This window comes from Rhodofomes roseus (assembly GCF_022264815.1).
Source record: "Rhodofomes roseus strain CIRM-BRFM 1785 chromosome Unknown C8Q71scaffold_28, whole genome shotgun sequence".
NCBI lineage: Eukaryota > Fungi > Basidiomycota > Agaricomycetes > Polyporales > Fomitopsidaceae > Rhodofomes > Rhodofomes roseus.
Genome location: NW_025952984.1, coordinates 439,408 through 461,711, shown reverse-complemented (window position 1 = coordinate 461,711; position 22,304 = coordinate 439,408). Strand labels below are relative to the sequence as shown.

The 22,304-nt window shown below is 56.4% G+C and overlaps 9 protein-coding genes across 9 annotated transcripts; 6 read left to right on the top strand and 3 right to left on the bottom strand.

Moving 5' to 3' along the window:
- Positions 1 to 1,390: 1,390 nt before the first annotated feature.
- On the top strand, positions 1,391 to 2,258 carry C8Q71DRAFT_784120 (uncharacterized protein). The gene is made up of 3 exons (XM_047925017.1): positions 1,391 to 1,606; positions 1,662 to 2,095; positions 2,167 to 2,258. Exons 1-2 carry the CDS (start codon positions 1,547 to 1,549, stop codon positions 1,830 to 1,832), a joined length of 231 nt encoding a protein of 76 aa, XP_047774276.1. The 5' UTR covers positions 1,391 to 1,546; the 3' UTR covers positions 1,833 to 2,095; positions 2,167 to 2,258.
- A 772-nt stretch (positions 2,259 to 3,030) lies between these two features.
- C8Q71DRAFT_784117 (uncharacterized protein) lies at positions 3,031 to 3,545 on the top strand. The gene has a single exon (XM_047925016.1). It carries the CDS (start codon positions 3,208 to 3,210, stop codon positions 3,535 to 3,537), a length of 330 nt encoding a protein of 109 aa, XP_047774275.1. The 5' UTR covers positions 3,031 to 3,207; the 3' UTR covers positions 3,538 to 3,545.
- An 8-nt stretch (positions 3,546 to 3,553) lies between these two features.
- C8Q71DRAFT_911027 (uncharacterized protein) lies at positions 3,554 to 7,476 on the top strand. The gene is made up of 7 exons (XM_047929114.1): positions 3,554 to 3,934; positions 3,985 to 4,168; positions 4,217 to 4,275; positions 4,328 to 5,007; positions 5,057 to 6,176; positions 6,227 to 7,188; positions 7,247 to 7,476. The coding sequence occupies exons 2-6, from the start codon at positions 4,029 to 4,031 to the stop codon at positions 7,009 to 7,011; spliced, it is 2,784 nt and encodes a 927-aa protein (XP_047774274.1). The 5' UTR covers positions 3,554 to 3,934; positions 3,985 to 4,028; the 3' UTR covers positions 7,012 to 7,188; positions 7,247 to 7,476.
- C8Q71DRAFT_862156 (uncharacterized protein) lies at positions 7,459 to 8,630 on the top strand (the record flags this gene model as incomplete). Its single annotated transcript, XM_047927994.1, has 3 exons — positions 7,459 to 7,476; positions 7,532 to 7,651; positions 8,493 to 8,630. 3 exons carry the CDS (start codon positions 7,459 to 7,461, stop codon positions 8,628 to 8,630), a joined length of 276 nt encoding a protein of 91 aa, XP_047774273.1.
- Positions 8,631 to 8,885: 255 nt separating this feature from the next.
- C8Q71DRAFT_911026 (uncharacterized protein) lies at positions 8,886 to 12,109 on the bottom strand (the record flags this gene model as incomplete). Its single annotated transcript, XM_047929113.1, has 5 exons — positions 12,078 to 12,109; positions 11,745 to 12,023; positions 10,984 to 11,690; positions 9,764 to 10,916; positions 8,886 to 9,709 (listed from the first exon to the last, which is right to left on the bottom strand). The coding sequence occupies exons 2-5, from the start codon at positions 11,971 to 11,973 to the stop codon at positions 8,886 to 8,888; spliced, it is 2,913 nt and encodes a 970-aa protein (XP_047774272.1). The 5' UTR covers positions 11,974 to 12,023; positions 12,078 to 12,109.
- Positions 12,110 to 12,747: 638 nt separating this feature from the next.
- On the top strand, positions 12,748 to 14,033 carry C8Q71DRAFT_318458 (uncharacterized protein). Its single transcript, XM_047917779.1, has 2 exons — positions 12,748 to 13,142; positions 13,197 to 14,033. Exons 1-2 carry the CDS (start codon positions 12,956 to 12,958, stop codon positions 13,991 to 13,993), a joined length of 984 nt encoding a protein of 327 aa, XP_047774271.1. The 5' UTR covers positions 12,748 to 12,955; the 3' UTR covers positions 13,994 to 14,033.
- Positions 14,034 to 15,234: 1,201 nt separating this feature from the next.
- Positions 15,235 to 16,484, bottom strand: C8Q71DRAFT_851037 (uncharacterized protein; the record flags this gene model as incomplete). Its single annotated transcript, XM_047926750.1, has 2 exons — positions 16,187 to 16,484; positions 15,235 to 16,131 (listed from the first exon to the last, which is right to left on the bottom strand). The coding sequence occupies exons 1-2, from the start codon at positions 16,475 to 16,477 to the stop codon at positions 15,235 to 15,237; spliced, it is 1,188 nt and encodes a 395-aa protein (XP_047774270.1). The 5' UTR covers positions 16,478 to 16,484.
- Positions 16,485 to 17,287: 803 nt separating this feature from the next.
- Positions 17,288 to 20,438, top strand: C8Q71DRAFT_816973 (ARM repeat-containing protein). Its single transcript, XM_047926123.1, has 10 exons — positions 17,288 to 17,641; positions 17,696 to 17,849; positions 17,929 to 18,013; positions 18,071 to 18,499; positions 18,562 to 18,652; positions 18,724 to 19,079; positions 19,131 to 19,214; positions 19,267 to 19,463; positions 19,518 to 19,734; positions 19,796 to 20,438. The coding sequence occupies exons 1-10, from the start codon at positions 17,344 to 17,346 to the stop codon at positions 20,345 to 20,347; spliced, it is 2,463 nt and encodes an 820-aa protein (XP_047774269.1). The 5' UTR covers positions 17,288 to 17,343; the 3' UTR covers positions 20,348 to 20,438.
- Positions 20,439 to 20,956: 518 nt separating this feature from the next.
- Positions 20,957 to 22,178, bottom strand: C8Q71DRAFT_318320 (uncharacterized protein). Its single transcript, XM_047917778.1, has 7 exons — positions 22,025 to 22,178; positions 21,788 to 21,894; positions 21,471 to 21,722; positions 21,342 to 21,407; positions 21,222 to 21,278; positions 21,036 to 21,163; positions 20,957 to 20,985 (listed from the first exon to the last, which is right to left on the bottom strand). The coding sequence occupies exons 2-6, from the start codon at positions 21,870 to 21,872 to the stop codon at positions 21,078 to 21,080; spliced, it is 546 nt and encodes a 181-aa protein (XP_047774268.1). The 5' UTR covers positions 21,873 to 21,894; positions 22,025 to 22,178; the 3' UTR covers positions 20,957 to 20,985; positions 21,036 to 21,077.
- Between the last annotated feature and the right edge of the window lie 126 nt (positions 22,179 to 22,304).

Genomic DNA, 22,304 nt, shown 5'->3' with positions numbered 1-22,304 from the left:
CCTTCGTACACAATCCGCCCGCCCACTTCCCTCCCATCATCTCTATCTCCATCTCTACGACCTCGCGCCGCACGCCGCCTCAGCAAGTAACTGTGGCGTTGTCGACTAGCTCTGCCACCGTCGATTATTCCTTGGCTTGGTCGCCCATCCCAACCAGTCCGGGCATAATGTCGTCCAAGAGCGGCGACATCGGCGACATCGACAGATCATCGGAAGGCGAGCCCCCTTCTCCCTCCTCGTTGCGCTCCTCCGACACGAAGAGCAGGCTTGGCATCTCGTCCAGATGTTGCTCCTTGAGCAGCTCAGGCTCCCCCTCGAAGACACCTTCCGTTGCCCTCGCCTGCCGGCCCCACTCATCGTTCCACATCCCAAACAACTCCGATTCCTTCTGCCATTGGGAGAAGAAGTCCCGCGCATGCTTTCCCTCCTCAATGTTGAGGGAGTCGTACGTGCCGAGCGCCACGGCCCAATCGTAGTCATCCGACTGGCCGTAGTCGTACTTGGGCGACGTCGGGATGATGATGCGTGTGCCCATGGTAGGGCGGATATGCTTGCTGAGATCAGGCCATGCCTGGTCCGCGAGCTTGGTCCTGAAGGGCTCAAGGTCTGCGCGGCCGCCCGAGACCTGTCCCAGGCCGACGCGGGAGGTATCCACCCAGGTAGGGTTCAGGACGGCTCCCCTGGGGACCCGGAATGGCTCAAGGGCCTTTGTGTCGGTGCGCTCGACGTGTCCGAAGCCAACGCGGGGGGTGTTCACCCATATAGGGTTGAGAATGGCTCCTCCGGAGAAAGGCGGAGGAACCGCGCGATGATCGGTGGCCAGGGTCTCGCGGCCCTGTTGCTGTAGGGGAGCCGCCTGCTATTGTACAGACCTCGTGAGTACAGATCCATATACGATTGAGATCGACAACTTGACTTACCGACTGGGAATCCTTACTCTTGGTCGTATATTGTTCTGTACTCCAAGAGCTCGTCGAAGAGTTCCTGGAATGCTGGTAGGCGTTGCATTGGATCCGCGCAAGAGGGACCGGGATTCCAGGTGGATGATCAAGGTGCTTGTGTGCAGACCCTTGGACACGTGCAAGCGGGATTGGAATCCCTGGTGGATGGGCAAGATGCCGGTGAGCATTTCCCTGCTTGCATGCCAGAGGGATAGGAATCCCAGGCGGATGATCGAGTTGGCGGTGAGCGTTGCCATGTTTTCTTGCGAGAGGAATAGGAATCCCCGGTGGATGAGCAAGGTATCGAGCGTTGGACGCATGGTTCGACGATGGAACTGTGGAAAAGTGCGAGATGTCCGTACTCGCGACGGTAGTGGCGTTGCGAGTAAGTATAGATTCGGCGTGGACTGCGGTAATTTGGTGATCGGAATTCATGCTTGTCATTGTAGGATCGCAATACGAAGTCAAATGCGTAGTCGATTGCGCACACGGTGCTGAGGGTGGGGCAACGGGGAGGGACAGTGTCGAGTGCTGAGAGTGCGACGACGGAAGCAAACGCGCCTGTGGCTCTGTCCTTTGTGCTTGGGCGTCTAACTGATCGCGATATGCCGGGAGGCCTGTACTACGCCCTTATCGTCCTCGCTGATCCCACGATCGTCGTTCCGGTGAGTTGTCTGCCCAGATCCCATATACGCATGTCTTACAGCTTGATAATTGTAGCTTCCACAATACTTCCAAGCTGCGAGCAGCATTGTCTCTAGATTATCAACACCGTCCAAGTCTCCTGACGCCATGGTCAAGTGCGATGGCTTGTGGACGCAACTGTTTGAAATCAATGTCAGTGCGTCGGACGACGTACTGGTCGTTTCTCTAATTTGCTGTACAGCCTAGAGAATCTCGTACATCTGCACAGTACGTCATCCGTTCGCTGCACGCAAGAGCATGATCGTCCACAGCGATCTCAAGGGTACATACTATATTTCGGCGGGGATCGCATAACATTGCCTCCACGATCCATCGCGTGATCATTATCTTCGCCCTGCCAGGAATATTGCACGATTGGCAGCACTACGACGACGAGGTGCACATTGCTACCATCCATGAGCCCATATGATCATTTTCATAGCCAGATCGCATGACATTGCGAGTCGGTCGTGAGTGATGTCCTCCCTTCCATGCAATGCACGGTCAATGACGCGCACCGCTGTGTGCTGTTTATGATCAGGTTCGGAGAGCACGCTGTATAATCTAGTCTCCGTTGCCGACCATAAAAGAACGACAAGCGCGTTTATGAGGTATATATATAATCCTGGATACTGAGTTGCCGCCTCTTCGTATGCAACGCGCAGACGGCTCCGAGTCTGAGCGGCCCGGGTAATGTCCGCTTGCATAAAAGCGCCGGACGGACCAGCGGCGACGCCGACGTCGTTCACTGAGCTGTCTCAAGATCTCAAGTTCAGCCATTCCTATTCGTAAAATTCGTCTAATTCTATGCGCTGACCCACCTAACGGGTGATCGCTAGGTGACAGTCGTTCTGAACGCCAACGGCCCTACTGATAATGGTGCTGCCGACCACTGGGTCATGCTAAAATTGGTGAGGAGAATAATTGACTAGTTGCCGTCGAAGGAGAGACACAGGCCTCAGGATCGACTGGAGTGCCCCAGGGCAGAGATTCCTTCCCCGCCCCCAGGAATACGGTGAGCCCCACGCTGCGCGTGACCGTTACAAAGGCATAACTACATCACAACGTACTGCTGCGATGCGCTCGTGACATCGCGTCAACTGCAACGAGATATAGTCGGACACGGTGTACCTCCCGCCCTTTCTCGTTGCTGCTGCATTGCCACGGATTCGCCGCGCTATATCATCCCATACTGCCCGCCTTCGAAAACATATATGGCTTACAGTTCCGATTGTTCACGCAACAGAGGCCCCAGTGCAAGCTCCGAGTAGAGTGGTCACACATCGACACGCAGGAATTCGAGCGGAAGGCAAGATAGGACGTTGGGAGTGGCTGAGAGTGTTGCTGCATCTTGAGTCGGTGCTCATTATGCTCATTCCCCCGCTAGGAATGATGCACGAAAGCGGTGAGGCTTAAGCGCTAAGCGCTAAGCTCTCCGAGTCTAGGACGATCAACGGCAGCGCAGCGATTATTCCGCTCATCCGCCAGTGCACCTCGATCCTCGTGTCAGCTCTCCGCGCGTGCTTGAGAACGGCCCGACAGGCTCTACAACGTCCTCGACGGCCGTTCGAGATTCATCGAGATGAACCTATTCCAGATGCTAACCTTCGCCTTGTTCAGCCTCGCACGCCTCAGCACTAGACTCCGTGCTCCGGGGCCCCGGGTTCGACACGACCGGTACTGCGGCGAAGGGCCAGGCGTGGGATATAATGATGGAGGTCGCGCGAGCAGATCGAAGGGACCGACGCAGACTTTGTTTTCGTCGAGCGAATGCGGAGATTGGTTCAGGCGGCGGCAATGTCCAGTCGTGGCGGTGGTCGACGAGGGTCGACATGCAGTCGACTGCGAGCGCACGAATGTCAATCAGTTGTCTCACGAGATCGCTGACACCGATCGTGTCTGTCTGGCGTAGGACTGGCGTAGACCACGCCGCAAACCGTTTCATGGCATCAGCGGCGGCAGCCACTGGCTGTGGTCGACGCGCAGATCTGAGATCTTTGTAGACGCCCGGAGGTGAGTGGCGTCGCCCAACGCGGACGCACGCCACCGGGGCCAATTCCTCCTCCTAGCCTACACTCAATTACATCGCTCATCTCTAAGTGACATTCAACTCAAGCATCTCCGTCGGAAACTGCCCTCGCAGCAGTCTCTAACAAGGCGAGAGCACCGAGCGGGCTCTTCGACGGGGCGGGAACCCAGGTTTCATCTTCCCACGTTGCCATCACTGATCAGTGTGGCTGCTTGCATTGTCCTCCCGATTTGGCAGGCCCTGCTGAACTTGTACGACCACGTCCACGGCAGGCACCGCGGTGCGTTGTTCTTTCTGACTCACCGGCCACACCGCTGAGTTTGAAATCAGGTAGCCACGCTCTTCTCTGATCACGCGCAGGCGTGTATATAAACATGGACGCGCCCCAGGTGCAATGTTGTCGTCCGCTCCCATTCGCAGGCATCTGGCCACCGCTCTCTCTGTGCACAGAGCGACCGGATCATCCTCTAGCTTTCTTCATCGTCAACGTTCAATCAGCGGAGGCCTCACAAGACTCTCCCCGTCCCCGTCCTCGTCCCCGTCGCAAGATGTGGTTCCTGACATCTGCGCCGCCCGGCCCCCGGGAGCCTCGTACTCCTCCCAAGAAAGAGAAAGGGAAACGTAGGGAGGAGATTTTCTTTGTTTTGATCATCACGCTAACTCGGACTTTAAGGGCCCAAAGTTGTCCAATCTACACCCCACCAGATCAAGACCGTCGATAGCGTTCAGGATGCCAGCGGCTACATCTCGAAAGACAGGCACGAGAAGTTCATTCGCCGCGAGTACACCGACAAGATCCATTGGGACTTTGACGTCGAAACGCTCATACTTGCTGTTTTCCGCTTCGGCTGGCAGCACATACCCCCGACTCCGTACCGCAGTGCTGGCGCGAGCGCGAAGGACGCAGAGCACTATTCGCTCTTGGGAGGCGATATCAGGGCGTACCGTAAAAGCGAAGAGAGACCCAGCTATAAACCATTGAATCTCATATCAAATGGGTTATTGACGCAGCTCTACGGCCCGGACGATGAAGGACGTCGCTCCACTCGTCAAGCGGATAATGATATCGACCGCCATGGGCAACGGCTCGACGATATCAAAGCGCACTGGGCCCTCTCTGGTCGTGACTCCAGGCCGCGCACGTATGCGGGTCGTCTCATCACCCACGACTGCGAAGCTGTCAACTCTTACAAGTCAAAAGACAAGCCGGACGGTACCTACGGCATTGCGCGAGGCAAGCCCGTGTGGGAGTGGGAGGTGGTCCCCATAGAGGTCGGGAAGGACAAGGAAGATATCAAGAAGACGTTGCGAGATATATTTGTCCGCTGCGAGAATGGTATATTCACCATAACGGTTCGCCTCATTCTGCCCTACTCATGATCACCAACTGATATACCCAAAGCAGGCGACTCGTCGCAGCTCCCAAGCCGAGCGCGAAGCAGCTGGAAATGGTCCTGCTGACAAGACCGGGTCGGACCGTGAAGGCCAGTCCGTAGTGGAGACTGGGAACGAGGCGCCTGAGGACGAGGTGGCGTCGGAAGCTGAGGTCGAGGCCCTCCTCGAAGACGAGACCCAGAATGTACATACGTCGACCGGACACGTACCGCAGAAGACCAGCGTTGCCGTTTCCGTGAGCAAGCGGAAGCGCGCGGCCGAGGAGGAGATTCCGACACTCGGTTCCAAGCGTGCGCGTACCACATCCGAACCATCTGGCGGACACCGCCGCATGTCCTCCAAGGAGGTCCAAATCGTGCGATACGTGAACCATATCATGTCGTCCAATGTGCGCTCGTATGCTGTCGGACTCCTCATCGAGGGGAACAAGATGCGACTCGTCTATGGTGACCGCATGGGTCTTGTGTTCACAAAAGCATTCGAGTTCCTGGACAAGGAAGCCCCTCTGTTTCTCCTGGTTCTTGCCGCCATGGGAGGTGCAGGCGTACACGACTTGGGGGTCCATCCGTCCCTCATCTTCAACCAGACCATCGATCAACGAGATATCTTCCACTTTGCAAGTGGCTATACTTTGTCCGACGCGCTTGTTCGACTAGAGGTTCAAGATGCACAGGGCGCCTCACACCAGCTCGAGTTCGATATCGACAGCGATGAACCGGACGAGATCCGCCCAGTCGACACCGCGTTCGGTCTCATCGGTCGAGGGACGACCATCATCGCTGTCAAGGCCAGGCGTGGCCCTGCGCTGGAGATGTGCGGGTCGGAACCGCTCGTTGCGAAGGTGGCGTGGCCACACAAGGCGCGTCAGGCCGAAGACAGGATGATACGTACTGTACGTCAGCAGTTGGCCGCGAAGAAATCAAAATACCTGGAGCATGTCGTGGACTTGAAGTGCGCCGTCACGAAGAGCATCGAGGAGATGGGGCTGCCCCGTGTCGCGATGGGGATCATCCCCGAGGAGCAAGACCGGCGCGTCTGCCGCACTCTAATCCTCAAGCGCTACCAACGTTTGGAGGCCATTGGGTCTGCGGAGGGTTTCCACATCGTGTTTGTGGATGTCGTTCGTGGTGCGTCATATCTAGTGCGAAGCTAGAGTTCGGTCTGACGAGTCCTTTAGCTCATTACTGGGTGTACGAGACGTCGAAGATACTTCACCGCGATATCAGCATCAACAACGTCATGTGGTTTATCAAGGACGGGCAAGTCATCGGCGTACTTTGCGACTGGGATCTCGCGGAAGATCATAGCAACGGCGATGTTCGGTCTGCTCGACCTGCAAAAGCGATGAGCGCTTCGTGGTTACCATGGAGGAGCACGGATGCGACGACGCCCAATTCGTCGAACGAACCGCAGAGTCAAAGCAACGCGGAGCAAGTTACGGGGTCGACGACTGTGCCACCGGAGGGCGACCATATGAAAAAACCGAGGTACCGCACCGGTACTGGCCCGTTCATGGCGCTGGACCTTCTGCGCGAAGGGAATCCTCCATTGCACAAGTATCGCCACGACCTTGAATCGTTCTTCTATCTCTACGCCTACGCCGCAGCTGCGTACGACCCGACGAACAAAGCATTCGAGCATATCGAGCAATGGCAACACGTTTCGCTCATTGACATCGGGCACAGCAAGTACAGGTTCCTCACAGATCTCCGGGAATTCAACAACGTCTTCGGGAAGGCACACGAGGCGTTCAAGCCCTTGCTCGAACCAGGCAGCTTCTTGAAGCAGCTTCGCTTGGAGTTCGCGGACATCGAGTACGAGATGGACACGATCAAGCGCTTGGTGAACCGAGAAGCTTCAACTGATTTGACCGAACAGATTGAGAAGGTACAGCAGAAGAGGGACAAGATGATGACGTACAAGAAGTTCATGGAGATATTGGGAGCACCGGAGGACGTCTAAGTAGTATGCTCGCTGGTCATGTAATCTCAGTTTGTAGTATTCAGCATACAGGTGGAGGCAGAATCAGCAGTGGACTGTTCGTAATCCCTCATGTCACGAATATCGTATTATCAAGTACTTTGATTCAGACAGATGTCTGCCAACCCGGACACTGCTTTGCATACTGGTCGCCGTCCTGCGCGAAGAAGGGTCAACCGGTCACACGTCGCAGCACGTCGCATTGAAGGGCATGCCTTTCGCTGCGGGTACTGCCATGCTACTATTACATACAGCGGCTTGTCATTTGACGACGGACAGCAGGGGCAGAGATGAACGGGCCAGGAGTCAGCTTTCCGGACATGCGGAGACCGATGGGGGCGTCGCAGATGTTGGGGAACAGCCTAGAAACGGGGACACGCGCGAGGATGCAGGTAGTGAGGAAGTTGGCCATATCGAATCGTGGCTAACATGTTCCATGACCGCACGGTATGCCCGTTCCACAGCGGCCCATGACGAGGTTCGTGATACCCAGGCTTCCCAGGAGCCCACCAATGGTATAGAAAAGGTCACCACGGACTCGGAGAAGGTCGCGTCAGCCTTGGCCATGGACTCGATGCGCCACTGCTGGCAGTGGCAGGCGGGCATGCCCAAGGCGCGGCAGGTGAGGGACTCGGATCGAGCTCGGAGATGCCAGTGATTCCTGATTCCTGAGGCCTGAGGCCTTGAGGGAACATACGGCCCACAGAGTACTTGTCGGAGTACGTTGCTCACGATCCGCCGTCCGGACTCGACGATTGAGCTGAGGCGCAGATCTGATATCCCCACTCATGCCAGCGGAGGTGAGGCCTGAGGCCTGAGGCCTGAGGAGGCCTGAGGCCTGAGCGCTGGCACCGTCAAGAAGTCGAGACGCGCGTGCGCTATCGGCCGGTGGCTAAATGGACCCCCCCCCCCGGCTGTGATGACAGGTGGGTCTTAGCTTCATCGGGGGGCACGCTCACGATCTCCTCTGTGGTCGGCGCACTCTTCCTCCCTAACCTGCTGTCCTGCCCGAGTACACTGCCGCACTGGTTCACCTCGGCCGGGGTGCGACCTCGGACGCGCCGCGCCGCGCATATGCAACGATGCCGGCTCGCCCGATGCAGACCCGAGTGCGGACGCGGGCATCTGGCTCGCGCTCGCGGACGCGAAGGTATGGAGTCTCGCGCTCGCGCTCGCGAGCCTGGTCGTCGCGCGTTCGGTTTAATACGTTCTGCCCGACCCTCTGTCTGACGATGTGGTATGGGGATTATACGTACATTTATCACGTCTTAATATTCGATCCTGCTACTCACTCTCTCTTAGTAAAGCATCCCGCGCGGTACAGGCTCTGTGTTCGCGGGTCGGATGACCGTGGCGACGCCGGAAAGGACACGCGGGCTATTGGCACGAGCTTGGCCGTCTCCCGAATTCGTGGCGCATGTTCTGCATCATATTCGCGAACGCTGACCCCCTGACAATAACAGTGCTGCAATATCCTCGTAAATGGGGCGTCGACGCAGATGGAGATGGCCACGCAGAGCGACTGTGTGCTCAGCTTCCGCAAGGGCGACGTCGTCACCATTCTGACGAATATCGGTCGCCGCACAGTTCTGTTGAGCTAACTCTGCCCCGCCGATCTAGCCGAAGAACGTCACCTTCACCGCCTACAAACCTTGGGCTACGTCGACGTCCACGACCAAGTAAGCACGCCTCCGCTCGTCTCTGATGCTGTATATGTCGATGTTCATGTTCGCACCCACCAATGCAAGTACACACGTATGATCATTCAAATACGAAAGTCGAGTCCAGGGGAGTGAATGTGAGGAACAGGAACCATAAATACATGCCAAGCGGAAGCCAACGCTACACGTAACGTTTCAGACACCCTCTTCTTCGGGAACCCCCAGCAGCTCCATGAATATGCTAAACGACATCTTTGCCTCCCTCTCCTTCTCTATCTCCTCGATCTTGGCCCGGTTGCGCGCCGACAACTTGCGACTAAGTCCGAGAGTCGTGATGTTGTGCCAATCAGTCTCGATCTCGCAGAATCGATACAAGAGTTCCATCAGGGGAGCCTCGTCGCCGGCCAGCAGCGGCTTCAGAGTATCGTGGGCGGCTTTCATGACGCCGATACGAACTTTCTCGTCGAGGAGGAAGTCATGTTTGTTATGTCCGATTTCGACGAGAGAAGCGCACTGCCATTCCTTGATGTAGCCGAAGGCCTGTTCTTCTGGGTTGTATGTCGCAGCAAAGTAAACATAGCCGTAAAGGAACGACTCTAGGTCGTGCCGATACTTGTGGACGGGTGGATCGCCCCTGCGCAAGAGGTCCAGTGCCATAAACGGACCCGTGCCCGTGCGGTACCTTGGCTTGACCACGGGTTGGGATTCTGTCTGCGTGTTCGACGGTCCCGCGCCCTCCAGATTTTGGGGCTGTTCCGTTGCTTCACCCTCGGCGATGGATGGCAGACTCGGTTTCGTCGTCGACTGCGCCGCTGGTTCTGGTTCTGGTGGCCAAATCACTGCAGCAGCGTCACCAGCACGACGAGTGGGTCTGTTGTCGCCCGTACTCTGGTCTTCCGCAAGGTCCCAGTCGCAAAGGACACCGATGATCCGCCCGTCTGGCAGTCGATACCACATGATGTTGTTGAGGCTTATATCACGATGCAGGATCTTCGACGTCTCGTACACCCAGTGATGAGCTGCCACAATGACAGTTAGACGAAGATAGGCCTCGAAATTCACTATGCACGTACCACGAACGACATCAATGAACACGATGCGGAAGTTCTCTCCGGATCCGATGGTCTCCAGGGGCTCGTACTCCTTGAGGACCAGAATGCGGCAGACTCGTAGCTCATCTGCCCCGGGAACGATGCCCAACTTGAAACGAGGGAGGTGCATCTCTTCCGAGTCTCCGCTCTTCGTCATCGAACACTTGAGGTCCACGATGTGCTTCAAGTAGTTCGGCTTGCTGTCCGCCAGACGTCTGCGAACGGCCTTGATCATCGCGTCCTCCGCCTTCCGGACAGCGTGCGGCCAGGCCACTTTGGCAACAAGAGCCTCCGATCCGAACAGCTCTTCCGTCTTCGTGCCGGGCGCCGCAACCACGGGAATGACCGTCGTCCCTCGTCCGATCATGCCAAACTCGGTGTAGATCGTGCGGCGTTGGCTCGACTCCGAGTCTTCCAGTGCTCCCTCCACCGTCTCCGAGGCTCCCCGGCTCGCTCGCTGCGCACCGCTCGTTGCAGTCTTCTTCTTCTCCTTCTTCGCCCGGTGCATGTCCCTCATGTTGCTCTCGCTGACATCGAAATTGAACTCGACATCGACGGCGGTCCCCTCGTCAAGTTCGACGGCAAGTCGAAGCTTCGAGCCTCGATACCCATTGTCCAGACAGAACTGGTCGTGCCCGTGCGCATCCTTCGGGTAGTGGACGCACGGGTGAATCCCCAGGTCGTGCACATCGGCGGTCCCCATGGCGGCGAGAATCAGCAAGAGCAAGCTCGCGTCCTTGTCCAGAAAATCGATCGGCTTCGTGAAGATGATTCCCATTCGGTCGCCATAGACAAGCCTCAGCGTGCCGGAGTCGACCAGCCATGCGATCGTATACGACCGTACGTTGTGGGACATCACCTGATTCATGTACCTCAACACCTGTGCCTGTTTGCCGATTATCTTTGATCCTTCAGAGGCAGCAGAAGGCGACTCTGAGTCGGGCTGATTCTTGCTGCGCTTGCTCTTGGTATTCAGAGCCTCTTCGGCTTCTCGCTTTCGCTTGCTGCTCGACGATGTCGACGACTGGCCTTTCTTCTTTGTCTGCGTGGGCTGCTTCCCAGGAACGTAATCTGCATCATCGTCGCGAGCGGCTTTGGACGATTTCCCCTTTGCCTGGCCACGACGATCAGGCATCTGGGGAGGGGGTCAATGAGATCCCAGTCGCGCGACTCGCACGCAAGAGCACAAAAAGAGAACACACCTCCACAACAAACGTCTTCTGTTTCTCGTCCCAGCGAAGCAGTATATCGCTCAGAGAATCTATGATTTCCTTGCGTTTCGCACCCGTCTTCCCTTCCATTTTGAACTCCATCGGAACCAGCTCCCACTCCCAGAAGGGTCTGCCGGCCGTCGTGCTGTACGCAAGGTCCGGCTTTTCATCAATACCGAAGTTGCCCACTGCCTTGACATCCCGGATCTCGAACCTTGCTGGCCAGGGGCGCATAACTTGACCGTTGCGCGAAGAGTTGTTGGCCCATCGCCGCTGGAGGGCTTGACGTCTAGCCACAAGGCTCTCGTCGGGAGCTTTGCCGGTCGAATGCGGGCCATATAGCTCCTCCAGAAGCGCGTCCCCTGCGCGAGCGAACGGCTCATAACCATTCCTCTCGTTACCCTCCCAGTATTTCTTGAGTTCGACCTTGGATATAAAGTACTTCTCGGGGGGGATATCCTTCGTGTTCGATGGGTCACGATAGGGCTCCCGCAAGGCCTCAATGTCGGTCCACTGGCAGCCGAATACCGCACGAACAAAGTCCTCGACATCAACGTCCCAGTGAGTGTAGTCTTTGTATGCGCCCTGAATGTAATGCTGGTGATCGTCCGAGAGTATCTTGTTACCAGGGCGAGTGGCCGTCTGAAGTACATGGTAAGGACTGCCTCTAGCCGGCGTGGCGGTGATCTGCGTTTCTGCTGCAATGAACACAGTGAGTGCAAGGATCAGTACGGTCAAGATATCTCACTTACGCTCTGTTTGTTTCTCCTTCCCTTTCGACGGTGTCCTGGGCAATGCAGACTCGGACTGTTTACTACCCATCGTTGAGCGGGCGAAGAGCCGAAGTGAAGAAAGCTCTAGTGATCTATCCTGGACGATGACGAACGCCCGAGGGTGGTGTGGCGGCTCTGCGCGGAGGGAGAGTTGTGGCCAGATGCCTGCGAGTGGGAACGGACCACATTGTACCTGGGGCGCGTCCATGTTTATATACACGCGTACGCGTGGTGAGTGAAGAGTGTGCTAGAGTGTGGCTGCCCGAATTCAGACTCAGCGGTGTGGCCGGTGAGTCACAGAGAACAACGCACCGCGGCGCCCGTCGTGGACGTGGACGTACAAGTTCAGCAGCGCTTGCCAAATCGGGGAGACAATGCAAGCAGCCACACTGATCAGTGATGGCATCGTGGGAAGGTGCAACCTGGGTCCCCGCCCCGCCGAAGAGCCTGCTCGATGCCTTCTGTCAGAGACCTGGCGCAGCCAGTCTCTGCATGTGTTGCTGCTTGAGTGATTTGTTCGCAGCAAGCGGTGCTGAGTGCAGGCCAGGGCGGTTGGACCAGGGTTGGCCACTCACCTCGGGCGTCTAACGGCTCAGCCATAGATCTCAGATCTGCGCCTCGACATGTCCGGACATAGGCAATGTCCAAATCTGTGAGGCTGCAGTGCCATGGCAGCGCTGCATTGTCTCAATGTGAGTGTCCGACTGCCTCATTGAGGACGCTTGCGTCAGTATGCCATATTCAAGGCATCTCATAGGCTGGGAAGTGCACATGCGGCTACAACCTTGAGACAGTTTCAAAGTAGCGTGTCGTACGCAAGACGGCCACGGTTGGAGTCAGCAGTCTCCGGGTCAATTGGTGCCGTGCGTCGAGGAAATACAACGGCATTCGTGCTCTCGCATTAGCTTGAACTATACGTCGACTACTGTAACGACGGCATATCGAACTGGGCCTCCTCCGAGTCCTCCTCCACCCTCTGCGCAGAGCCGCCAGATCATCATCAAGGCCCCTCTTCCTCTTCATCTTCAAATCTCAATTTATCCGCCTCTCGCCATCAGGTCGTGCAGTTCTCGAAGTCTGCAACGCCTGATCCTTACCAGCTACACAAGCCGCGTCAGCCCGAGGATAAGACGATACGCACTATTCGTCAGACATTGGCCGGAAAGAAAGGGAAAAATCCGAAGCATACTATGGACCTGAAGTGCTCTGTCACGAAGAGCACTGAGGAGATGGGACTACCCCGGGTTGCAATGGGGGTCATCCCGGAGGAGCAAGACCTGCGCGTCTGCCGATCTATCATCCTCAAACGTTACCAACACTTGGAGGCCATCGGGTCCGCGGAGAGTTTTCACACAGTGTTTGTGCATGTCGTTCGTGGTACGTCATAACTGGTCTGATAGTATGTATAGCGCGTTCTGACGAACTTTGTAGCTCATCACTGGGTGTACGAGACGTCGAAGATACTTCACGGCGATATCAGCATCAACAATGTCATGTGGTTCATCAAGTACGGGCAAGTCATCGGCGTGCTTTGCGACTGGGACCTCGCGGAAGATCATAGCAACGGCGACGTTCGGTCTATTCTACCCGCAGAAGCGGTGGGCGCTTCGTTGCCACCAGGAACGAGCACGGGCGAGAAGATGGCCAAGCCGTCGAACGAACAGCAGAGTCAAACCAACGCGGAGCAAGTTCCGGGGCCGACGACTGTGCCATCGGAGGGCGACTATATGCAAAAACCGAGATACCGCACTGGGACTGGCCCGTTCATGGCGCTGGACCTTCTGCGCAAAGGAAACCCCCCAGTGCACAAGTATCGCCACGACCTCGAATCGTTCTTATACGTCTACGTTTACACCGCCGCCGGGTACGATCCGACAAATAAAATATTCCGACCGATCAAGCAATGGCAGCTCGACTCGCTCGTCGCCATCGGCCAGGCGAAATTCTGGTTTCTGGCAGATGATGAGGAGAACGCGGCCGTCTTTTCCTCCGCGCACGAAGAGTTCAAGCCATTGTTGAAGCCGGGGACTTTCCTGATGCGGCTCGTGTCCCTCTTCAGAGCCCTTGAGCGCAAGATGGACAAGATCAAGGATGTCAAGAGCAATGCGAGGTACCTCGGTTCCGCAGAAGATGTCGAGGCCAAGATTTGTAAGGCTGAGAGGAAGAGGGACGAGATGGTTACATACAGTAAGTTCATGAGCATACTCGGAGCGTCAGAGGATATATAGACTCGATTGTCTGTCCCCTCTACGGCACTTGTATTGGTTTTCGCATCTGTTCAAAGTATACACAACGCGAGCGTAATCGTCATCTCTCCTTTCCTTGACTAGATTTGTTACTAAATGACGTGTTCCATCCACCGGATTGATACGTAATGTCTTCTATAGTAACACACCATGTCGTTCACCACCATATGCTCTCAGCTCACGGCCTTCGTGTCATATTGTGTATACTAGTGTGCCATCACAACGACGAACATGCTATTGATTCATATTTCCGCGCCCTCTCTTCTGTACAAACCACTGCGCCAACTGCGGCGCCGGCCGCCGAAGTTGACGTACCAACCAAACATCAAATAATCCCATGACCCGAGCCCTATAATACACGTATGATCCAGCTTTGGAGAACCAGCCCCGATACACCCTGAACAGCACGAACGTGCAGAACGCGAGCAGAGCGGCGGACACGTAGAACACGCGGCCCTCCTTGTCCTCGGGAGTCGGCGCCCCCCGAGAGCGGCGCAGCGGGAGGACTCATAATCACGGTTGCCCGATATACCCCCCCCCCCCTCCTCCTCCTCCTCGGTTGAGCGCCACCTCCGAATAGCGGGCAGTCAGTCACACCGTAGGCGCGAGACCTTCATCCACGGACTACATACTTAGTGGGTAACGGTAGGCGTCTCATTCCCCGGGCCGAATCCCGATCTAGATGCTGTGATGATATTGTTTGATACTACGCACGCGATTGCATGTGCCACATCGTGTGTGTCTTTCGTACTAAGCCGCGGACGAGGTGGCAAGACTGGCGGGAGCGTGAATGCATGCGGGATGAACTTCGTATTTTAGAGATAATGCGTTCACCGAAACGCCGTAGACCCGCAGCAAACATAAGCAGCTAATGGCAGACAGCTTCTATTCGTCCCTGTTGGATGACACAGCACAAACACAGCAAACAAACCGGAACTTCACACGCAGCACACAGTGTTTGTATACGTCTCACTTCCATCATAACGCGTGGATAGATAATACAATTCGTAAGGCTACACCGTAGTAGGCCTCGGAGGATCCTGACACGTACAGCTGCTAGGCAAGTTACAGTTCTGCTGATGCGGTGGGTTCGGTGATCATGTCGCTTGTTACATAGCTCAGTTCCGACGTCAGCCCCCTTTGCATGAGCCAGGCTCCCCGTGCCCTTGTCTTGTACAAGCCCAGGCACGTTCCTCGCCCGGAGCGAGGAATATCGAACGGCCTCACTGCGGCACAGAGCAGACGACACCGAGCTTGACCGAGCCCACGCCCAACGCCTCCATGACCGAGACGCCAGAATCCATGCTCCACCTGAAGCCGTTTTGGGCACCCGTTGGCACGGCGCTGCGCGTCAGCTGGATCGGGGGCTGACGAGGCGCAACGCAGCGAGGTGGTTCTGGCCGACTGTGGACCTGAGCGACAGTGCACACACGAGCGTGTGGGACGACGGCGAACAGCACGTCTGAAACGGCCGCGGGCGCGGCGGGAGCAGGGATGAACGGGTGGGGAGGCAGCTCTCGGGGCGGACGAAGACCGACGTGCGCGTCAGAGATGCTGGGGAACAGCCCGGAGACGGGGACGGTGCGCGCGGAGACGCAGGCAATGTTGAGGTCGTCCATGTCGATCGGCCCACAGATAGGCTGCTCGGCCTCTGTCGTACGTCCGTTCCACCAGAACTCGAGGTCTTCCTTTGGGAGCACAGGGAGTGCCTGGCCGCGGAAGAGTGCACTGACATCGAATGCAAGGATGCGAGAACCAGGCACAGGCTTTGCGGTAAGACACGGGGGAGCGAGCTTGAGGTGTCCCTCGCCGAGTGCGCGGCTGACATTCGAGTTAGAGACCAGGTCCAGGTACTGCTTCTGGGTGAGCCCGAGGGAAAGACCGCGTGTCAGGTATAGTGACGGAACTCTGTAGAGCGGAGGCATGAAGGTAGCCATGCAATGAGCATGAGTGGGAACGAGGGATCCCTGACGCGAGACGAGGCTGACAACGATGTCGAGGTACTGGACAACCGCGACCGGGCCGGAGGCAGGAGCAATGACCTTGGTCTCCGAGCTGTCCTGCTGGGAACCTATGACGGTGCTTACCAGGGACATGATGCTGAGGAAATCGAGCAGGTCCTGAAGATCAGAATGTCAATGGCGGTCTCTTTTCATGCATCCCAATTTGACTCACCTTGGTTGAATCAGAAGGGTCTGGGAAACGGGGAGGTCCTTCGTAGACGGCGACGGCGGGTATGTCTTCTATAACCATCGGAGGGAGGGTCGCGGAACGAACCGCGAAGACTTGAAGATCGACGATGGAGATGAGAGACAGAACGTCGGCGAAGGTGAAGGAGGCCAGGTAGGTGAAGATGACGATCAGCGTAGCGCGTAAGATATAGACGACCTCTCCGCCGATGTCAATGAGAGCACCGAGGAGGAGGAAGCCGATGAGGAGGTGCAGAATGGACGCGAAGGCTTCCATGGTTAAGACTGTACACGAGGGCGGGTTGCTGTGGAACGAGACAAGATTGAGGTGAGTGTCGACGCACGTTGGGCGGGCCTTAAATAGCGTCGAACCGAGGCTGACAGAGAGGCTCGCATTGCGGCTACCAGGAGCGGTAGGCAGCCTTCGCGGTCAGCCATGGTTGACGGCGGCTGGCCGGGGCTGACCATTGGGTACACCTGCCAAATTGGGAACGTGCACTTCGAGGGACAGTTGTGGAGGATGTCTTGATTCGGCAAGGGGCTAACGAGGGTACGAATGGTCACGCAGCTTAAGAGGAGAGCAGATGACTGCATTTCAAGTTGACGATAAATCATGATGTAAGATAGTACCTTTCGATCATTCGTAGTGGTCTTCGTCGGTTTGAAATTTGAAGGCGCCGCGACACCGTGTACCAGTAGTAGAGCAAGCTTGTTTTCTGCACCAGACACGGACGGGTAACCGAGTTCAAGTTCCGCAATGGGACGCATAGCAAGTGAAACGCCTCGAGAGAGACAGCCAATGAAAGTACCGTTGTGCGAAACGATTGGGATCCTCAGTTCGATGGGCTTGAGGGGCCTCGGAGAACACAGCGCTAGGGCTTCCACTGAGGTCCCTCTGATGGAACCTACACGCGCTGCAATGAGAGCTAGAGTGCAGCTGGGCCAGGCTATAGTGAGCAGTGAGACTGCAGTGAGAACTCGGAAGCGACACTACGACGACCGCTCCGAGTCGTACTAGTCCACAAAAGGCAATTCCCGCCGATCCCTTTGCTTCGATCGCTTTTCTCGCGCAAGCGCTCGTATCATCCTTGCCGTTCGTACGCGACTTGGAGTTGATATTCACCTTCCCTTGCTGTCCCCACTATGCCTCGCGAGAATCGCAAAAGAGGAAAGAAACATAAAAAGTCCAAAGAAGAAGAGTACCATGCCTCGAATCACCAGGCAGAGGAGCTTGAGCCTCAAGTCGCCGAGGAGCAGCAACCTGCAGGTCCGTCATGGATTGTGCGCAGGCAAGCGGAGGAGGAGAACAAAGAGGCGCCATTTGGATACGTCGACGCGGAGGTGAAGGCGTACTTCCGCACGGTGGACTTGCAGATCCGCGACTGGCAGGAGCAGGGCCGTCCCGATTTGGGCGGGGACGAGGAGTCGGATCCAAACGAAGGTGCGTCCCATGGTTTACGACTATGGTAAAACAGGTGTCCGACAACCTTTATAGACAGGCGACTGTTCTTTGTTGCTGCACTGACAGAGATGGAGGGGAAGGAAAAGCAGCTCGCGACAGATCCGGACTGCTCGACTGTCCTGGAGAGGATGATCCATTCGATGGACGACTTCGTGCGCAGAGTGTTCATGGACCGTCTGAGCGGATCGTAAGTACTCATGAGTTATCCTGCTACGCTTCAATGCAAGCGCGGACTCTGCGTGTAGCTGACTGACGTACGAAGGTAGGTTCGAGCAGCTCGTAACGCACCGGTTCGCATCACACGTATCCCAAACCTTGTTCTCGGTCGCCGCAGATACGATATACAGAGAGGTACGCCCCATGCTCATTTATCTCTTCCTTCCAAGTCCTCATCTACACTGGCTGTAGTCCCGAGGTATCCTCCCCTCCTCGCCGGAAGACGCCAATGACAAGGGCGAGCTTCGTACCCTCACTCAGCTCGTCCTCGACGTCTGCGACGAACTTCTCCCCACACTATCCTCCCTTGTCCTCGACCCCTTCGCCTCGCACGTCATCCGCGCCCTCCTGCTGACCCTCGCCCCCGCGTGCTTCCTACCCGACGCGCGCGAGCACGCCGTACGCTCGAAGAAGAGCGCGGCGTGGAAAGCCAGGCAGGGCTCGATGAAGTCTGTGTTTGTGGAACAGCAGGAGGGCGTGAGCGCGGACCCCAAGAAGGCCCGGGTACCCGGAGAGTTCAGGAAAACGGCTGAGCGGTTTGTGAGGGCGCTGAGGGAGCAACTGGGCGAGAATGAAGTACGTGCATTGGCGGCGGACAAAGTCGCCAGTCCGGTCTTGCAGGTGCGTTCAACTGTGATATGTAGTTGTAGACATGATTTTGACGTGCGCTTCAACGCGCGAAGATGCTCCTGGAGATCGAAGCCGAATATGATATGGCGGAAGAAGCGGGCTCGCTCATGGATAGCGCTCTCGTCGGAATGATTTCCTCCTTGAGTACGTAGCGAGTTGCTCCACTCACCGACTATCCGCTGCCCCTTCGCCCTGTACTCATCACTCCACTTCAGAGCAGAATCCCGACGCGGAACATGAACCCTCCGACTATCTCAATACCCTTCTACGGGATCCGACCGCCTCTCACCTCCTCGAAACGCTCGCGCGGCGCGCACCCACACCCGTTTTCGCTGTCCTCTGGGCGACATACTTCGCGGGCAAGCTCGCGCGCCTCGCCGTGCACCCCGTCGCGAACTTCGTCGTTCAGAAAGCGGTGGCGCGTCTGAGCGGGGGCGAGCTTGGCCGGGCCTCCGCGGAGCTGAGCGGGGAGGTCGCAAGGAAAGTCGTGAAGGCTGGACGGGTGGGGGTGCTGCAAGCGCTCGTGGATAGGGCAGCGGTGGTGCGTGAGTATGAAGAGGAGGTTGTGGATGTACGTGGGCTTATCCATGTATGGGTCTGTGAGCGCTCATGGGTGATTTAGGTTGTTCGTTCGGCATTTGGACTGGTCGACCCTGGCGACTCTAACCTCGTCGTGCCTTGCATCCTCCGTGCGCTCGATGTCGAGGTAAGTAACGCAATTCTCCACTACGTGACGTCTGACCGACCAATTTCAACAGGACTACAAAGCTGCTCTTGTTGTACGGGCAGAGCAAGATGCGAGGCACGAAGACAAGGATGGTGAACGGCCACGAAAGCGGGCTCGTCGTGATACAGGCAAAGAGGAGGGCGCCATGGAGCCAAGGGTCCAAGGGGCACTCCTGCTGCAATCACTCCTGCGTCTCTCTTCTCCGCATAACGAATTCGTCCTGAACAGGCAAGTGTCATCCTCGCTCTTCTTCACCCGTCGCTCATTGACTTTGCAACCCAGTTTACAATCTCTGACTATGGACGAACAGATCGAGATAGCACATCACCCTACATCATCGCGCGTTCTGGACGTCCTCCTGTCTTCGCCCACTGTCCCCGCGAAGCTCAAGCGCAAGTTCGTGCTCAGCTTCATGGGCCGGTTTCACGAGCTCGTGGATGATCGGATCGGCAGCCGCGTCGGCGAGCGGTGCTGGGCTGCCGCTGATGGTTACATGAAGGTTCGCTACCCCCTCAGTGCCTCCAGATAGGGCGGTATGCTGACTCGAGTGACTTGTGCAGGAGAAGATCGCGCGCTCGCTGATGCCCCATGAACACTTCCTCGCGGGCTCGTTCTACGGGAAGTTCTTCGCGCGGGTGCTCAACCTTCAGCTGCTGAAGCGCGATCCGGATCGGTGGAAGGACGCTCAGACGAGTGCGGGCGCGAGCACATCCGCTACTGCACCTCCAGCCGTACAGCCGGCGAAGGGGATGCTCAAGGCAGACGTGGACACTCAGTCGAAGCAGGAGCCTGTAGCGGATGCCGGCAATGGTGACGAAAAGCCGAAGAAGCGCAAACGCAAGGCGCAGAAGGAGGACGAGATTGATGTCTTGTTCGAGTCTACGCTGGGCCGGAAGGTCAAGAAGAGCGAGCTTAAGCCTGTGGGAGGTGGTGATGTGGATGGGAAGACCCGTGTGGAGGTTGACAAGGATGAGGAACCGGCTCGGGCGGGGAAGAAGGGGAAGAAGAGGAAAGGAGAGATGAAAAACGAAGATAAGGATTTGAGGGATGTGCTTGGTGCGATTAAGGCTGCGCCGAAGGATGATGGAGGCAAGGGGAAGAAGGGTAGATGATATCGAACATTGTATAGCTGCTTCGCGCGCAAAAGTATCTCAACGTCTGTGTAATTTGGGTCGTCGTATGCATTGCTTTTACCACCCAGTATACGATTCTGGCCTTGGCCTCGTTTGTGAACCGTCTGTAACTTATTCGTCGTTGATGCCGAGAGTATGTCCACCCGTGACATAACAAGGCAAGTCTCAAACAAATCAACAGTACCACTGTGGCTACGCTATGTTTAACCTCTTTCTTGCGTTTCCGTCAGTGCTTGAGCATACGTTTACGCATGAGCTCTACAATAATCCACGCTGATACGCATTACTACGACCGATCACCGTACGTCCTACGTTAAAACGCTGGATGGGTCATGAATTATAGTGTAGAATTCTGGTACACCGCAAATCCGAACGGGTTGCGGACGAACTCCCAATGCTCGTCCCGCGGGCGGCAGTCTACGACTCTGACTCGCTAACTGTCACAAAAGTGACGAGATATCATTGCACTGAACACCAAGACACAACAGCTCCAATAGAGGATCCGGGAGTAGTATAAGACTTGGATAGCCATTCGGTAATGATAAACCATCACGAGCCAGGCCAAGATTTATCCTTCCTATCTGGTAAGAAAGTTCTGGGAACATCCTTCGTTCGGGCTGCGCGATGTCGTCGGTAATCAAAATGTGCAAGTGCCTGTACCACTCACCATCCATCCTTGTGCTCAGAGCGAACCCCACTCGGAAGTGGACTACACGGTAATGGCATCGGACTTCGCTATGGCCCGGCGACTGGGAGGCTTGCGTCCGCCGCGCGACTCGAGCTCGGTGTCTGTGTCTGTGATCATCAACGTCTCTATGGGCCGTAGATGATGCGACTGGGGAACATTACTCACTCAACCAGGATTCGCCGCCGCCTCGGCGCTCGACAGCCGTTTCCAATCCGGGATCTACTAGTACAAAAGAGAATAACGTCAATACAACCATATCATGGTCACGAAGTTGATTGCAGTCACCATTCTCGACGTTGCCGACATTGCAGCCGAGTCCGTGGCTCCCGATGCATCCTCCTTTTTCAGCTACTACGACGATGAACAACAACGTCAATATGACCTGATAATAACCCAGGAATCGACTGCAATTACCGTTCTCGACGTTTTCGACATAGCAGCCGAGCCCTTCTCTCCCCCTGCAGCCACGTCCTTCCACGAGAACCATCGACAGGTAATGACATATGGTCAGCAAGTTGAGACGCGCCGCCGTGACACTTGACCCATACACCCCAGTAGTGGGAGCCGTGATGTTCCCGATCACTGCGCAACTGGCAAAGGGGACCAGGAAAGCGGCCAAAAGAACGACTTGCCTGAACTGCATCGCTGCTGGAGTTGCGGGGCGGGCTAAAGAGCGAATCACACTGAGGAGTCAGCTTGTCGTCAGACACCGCTCCTAGCCCTTTATATACCTCCCTCCGCAAACGTCCCCTCGCAGTTTCTATGCCAGCGAGGACACCGTAGCCCTCTTTGATTATGCGGGCTTCTACCTGCCATCCGGCGATTGAGACCACAATCACTATGTCTGACATCAAGATCGAAGTAAGTTGGTGTGTGTAACCGAGTCTGATTATAAGTCGTATGATACTTACTGTAGTAGCTCGCAAGGTCAGCGACCCACAGAGGTAAGCATGCCGTTTCTGACGTACAGCTGTTTCGTCGAGGAGGGGCCTATCGATATGGGAAGTAGTGCGAATTGCCCATACCAGCTGTTGGCCTTTGCTGTACCGACGAATTCTCTCGTTCTGCCCTGGGCCCGGGAAACGACCAGAGACAGCCATGTATGCGATCCCCATGCGGTACAACTGGAGAGCGTAGACTAACGCGACTTTCATCGTCAGTGGACCTGTGACCGCATCGTGACTTCAAGTTGGCCAACGCGCCTATAGGGCGAGTATGTTAGCATCCGGCCATGGGGTATGCGCCGCT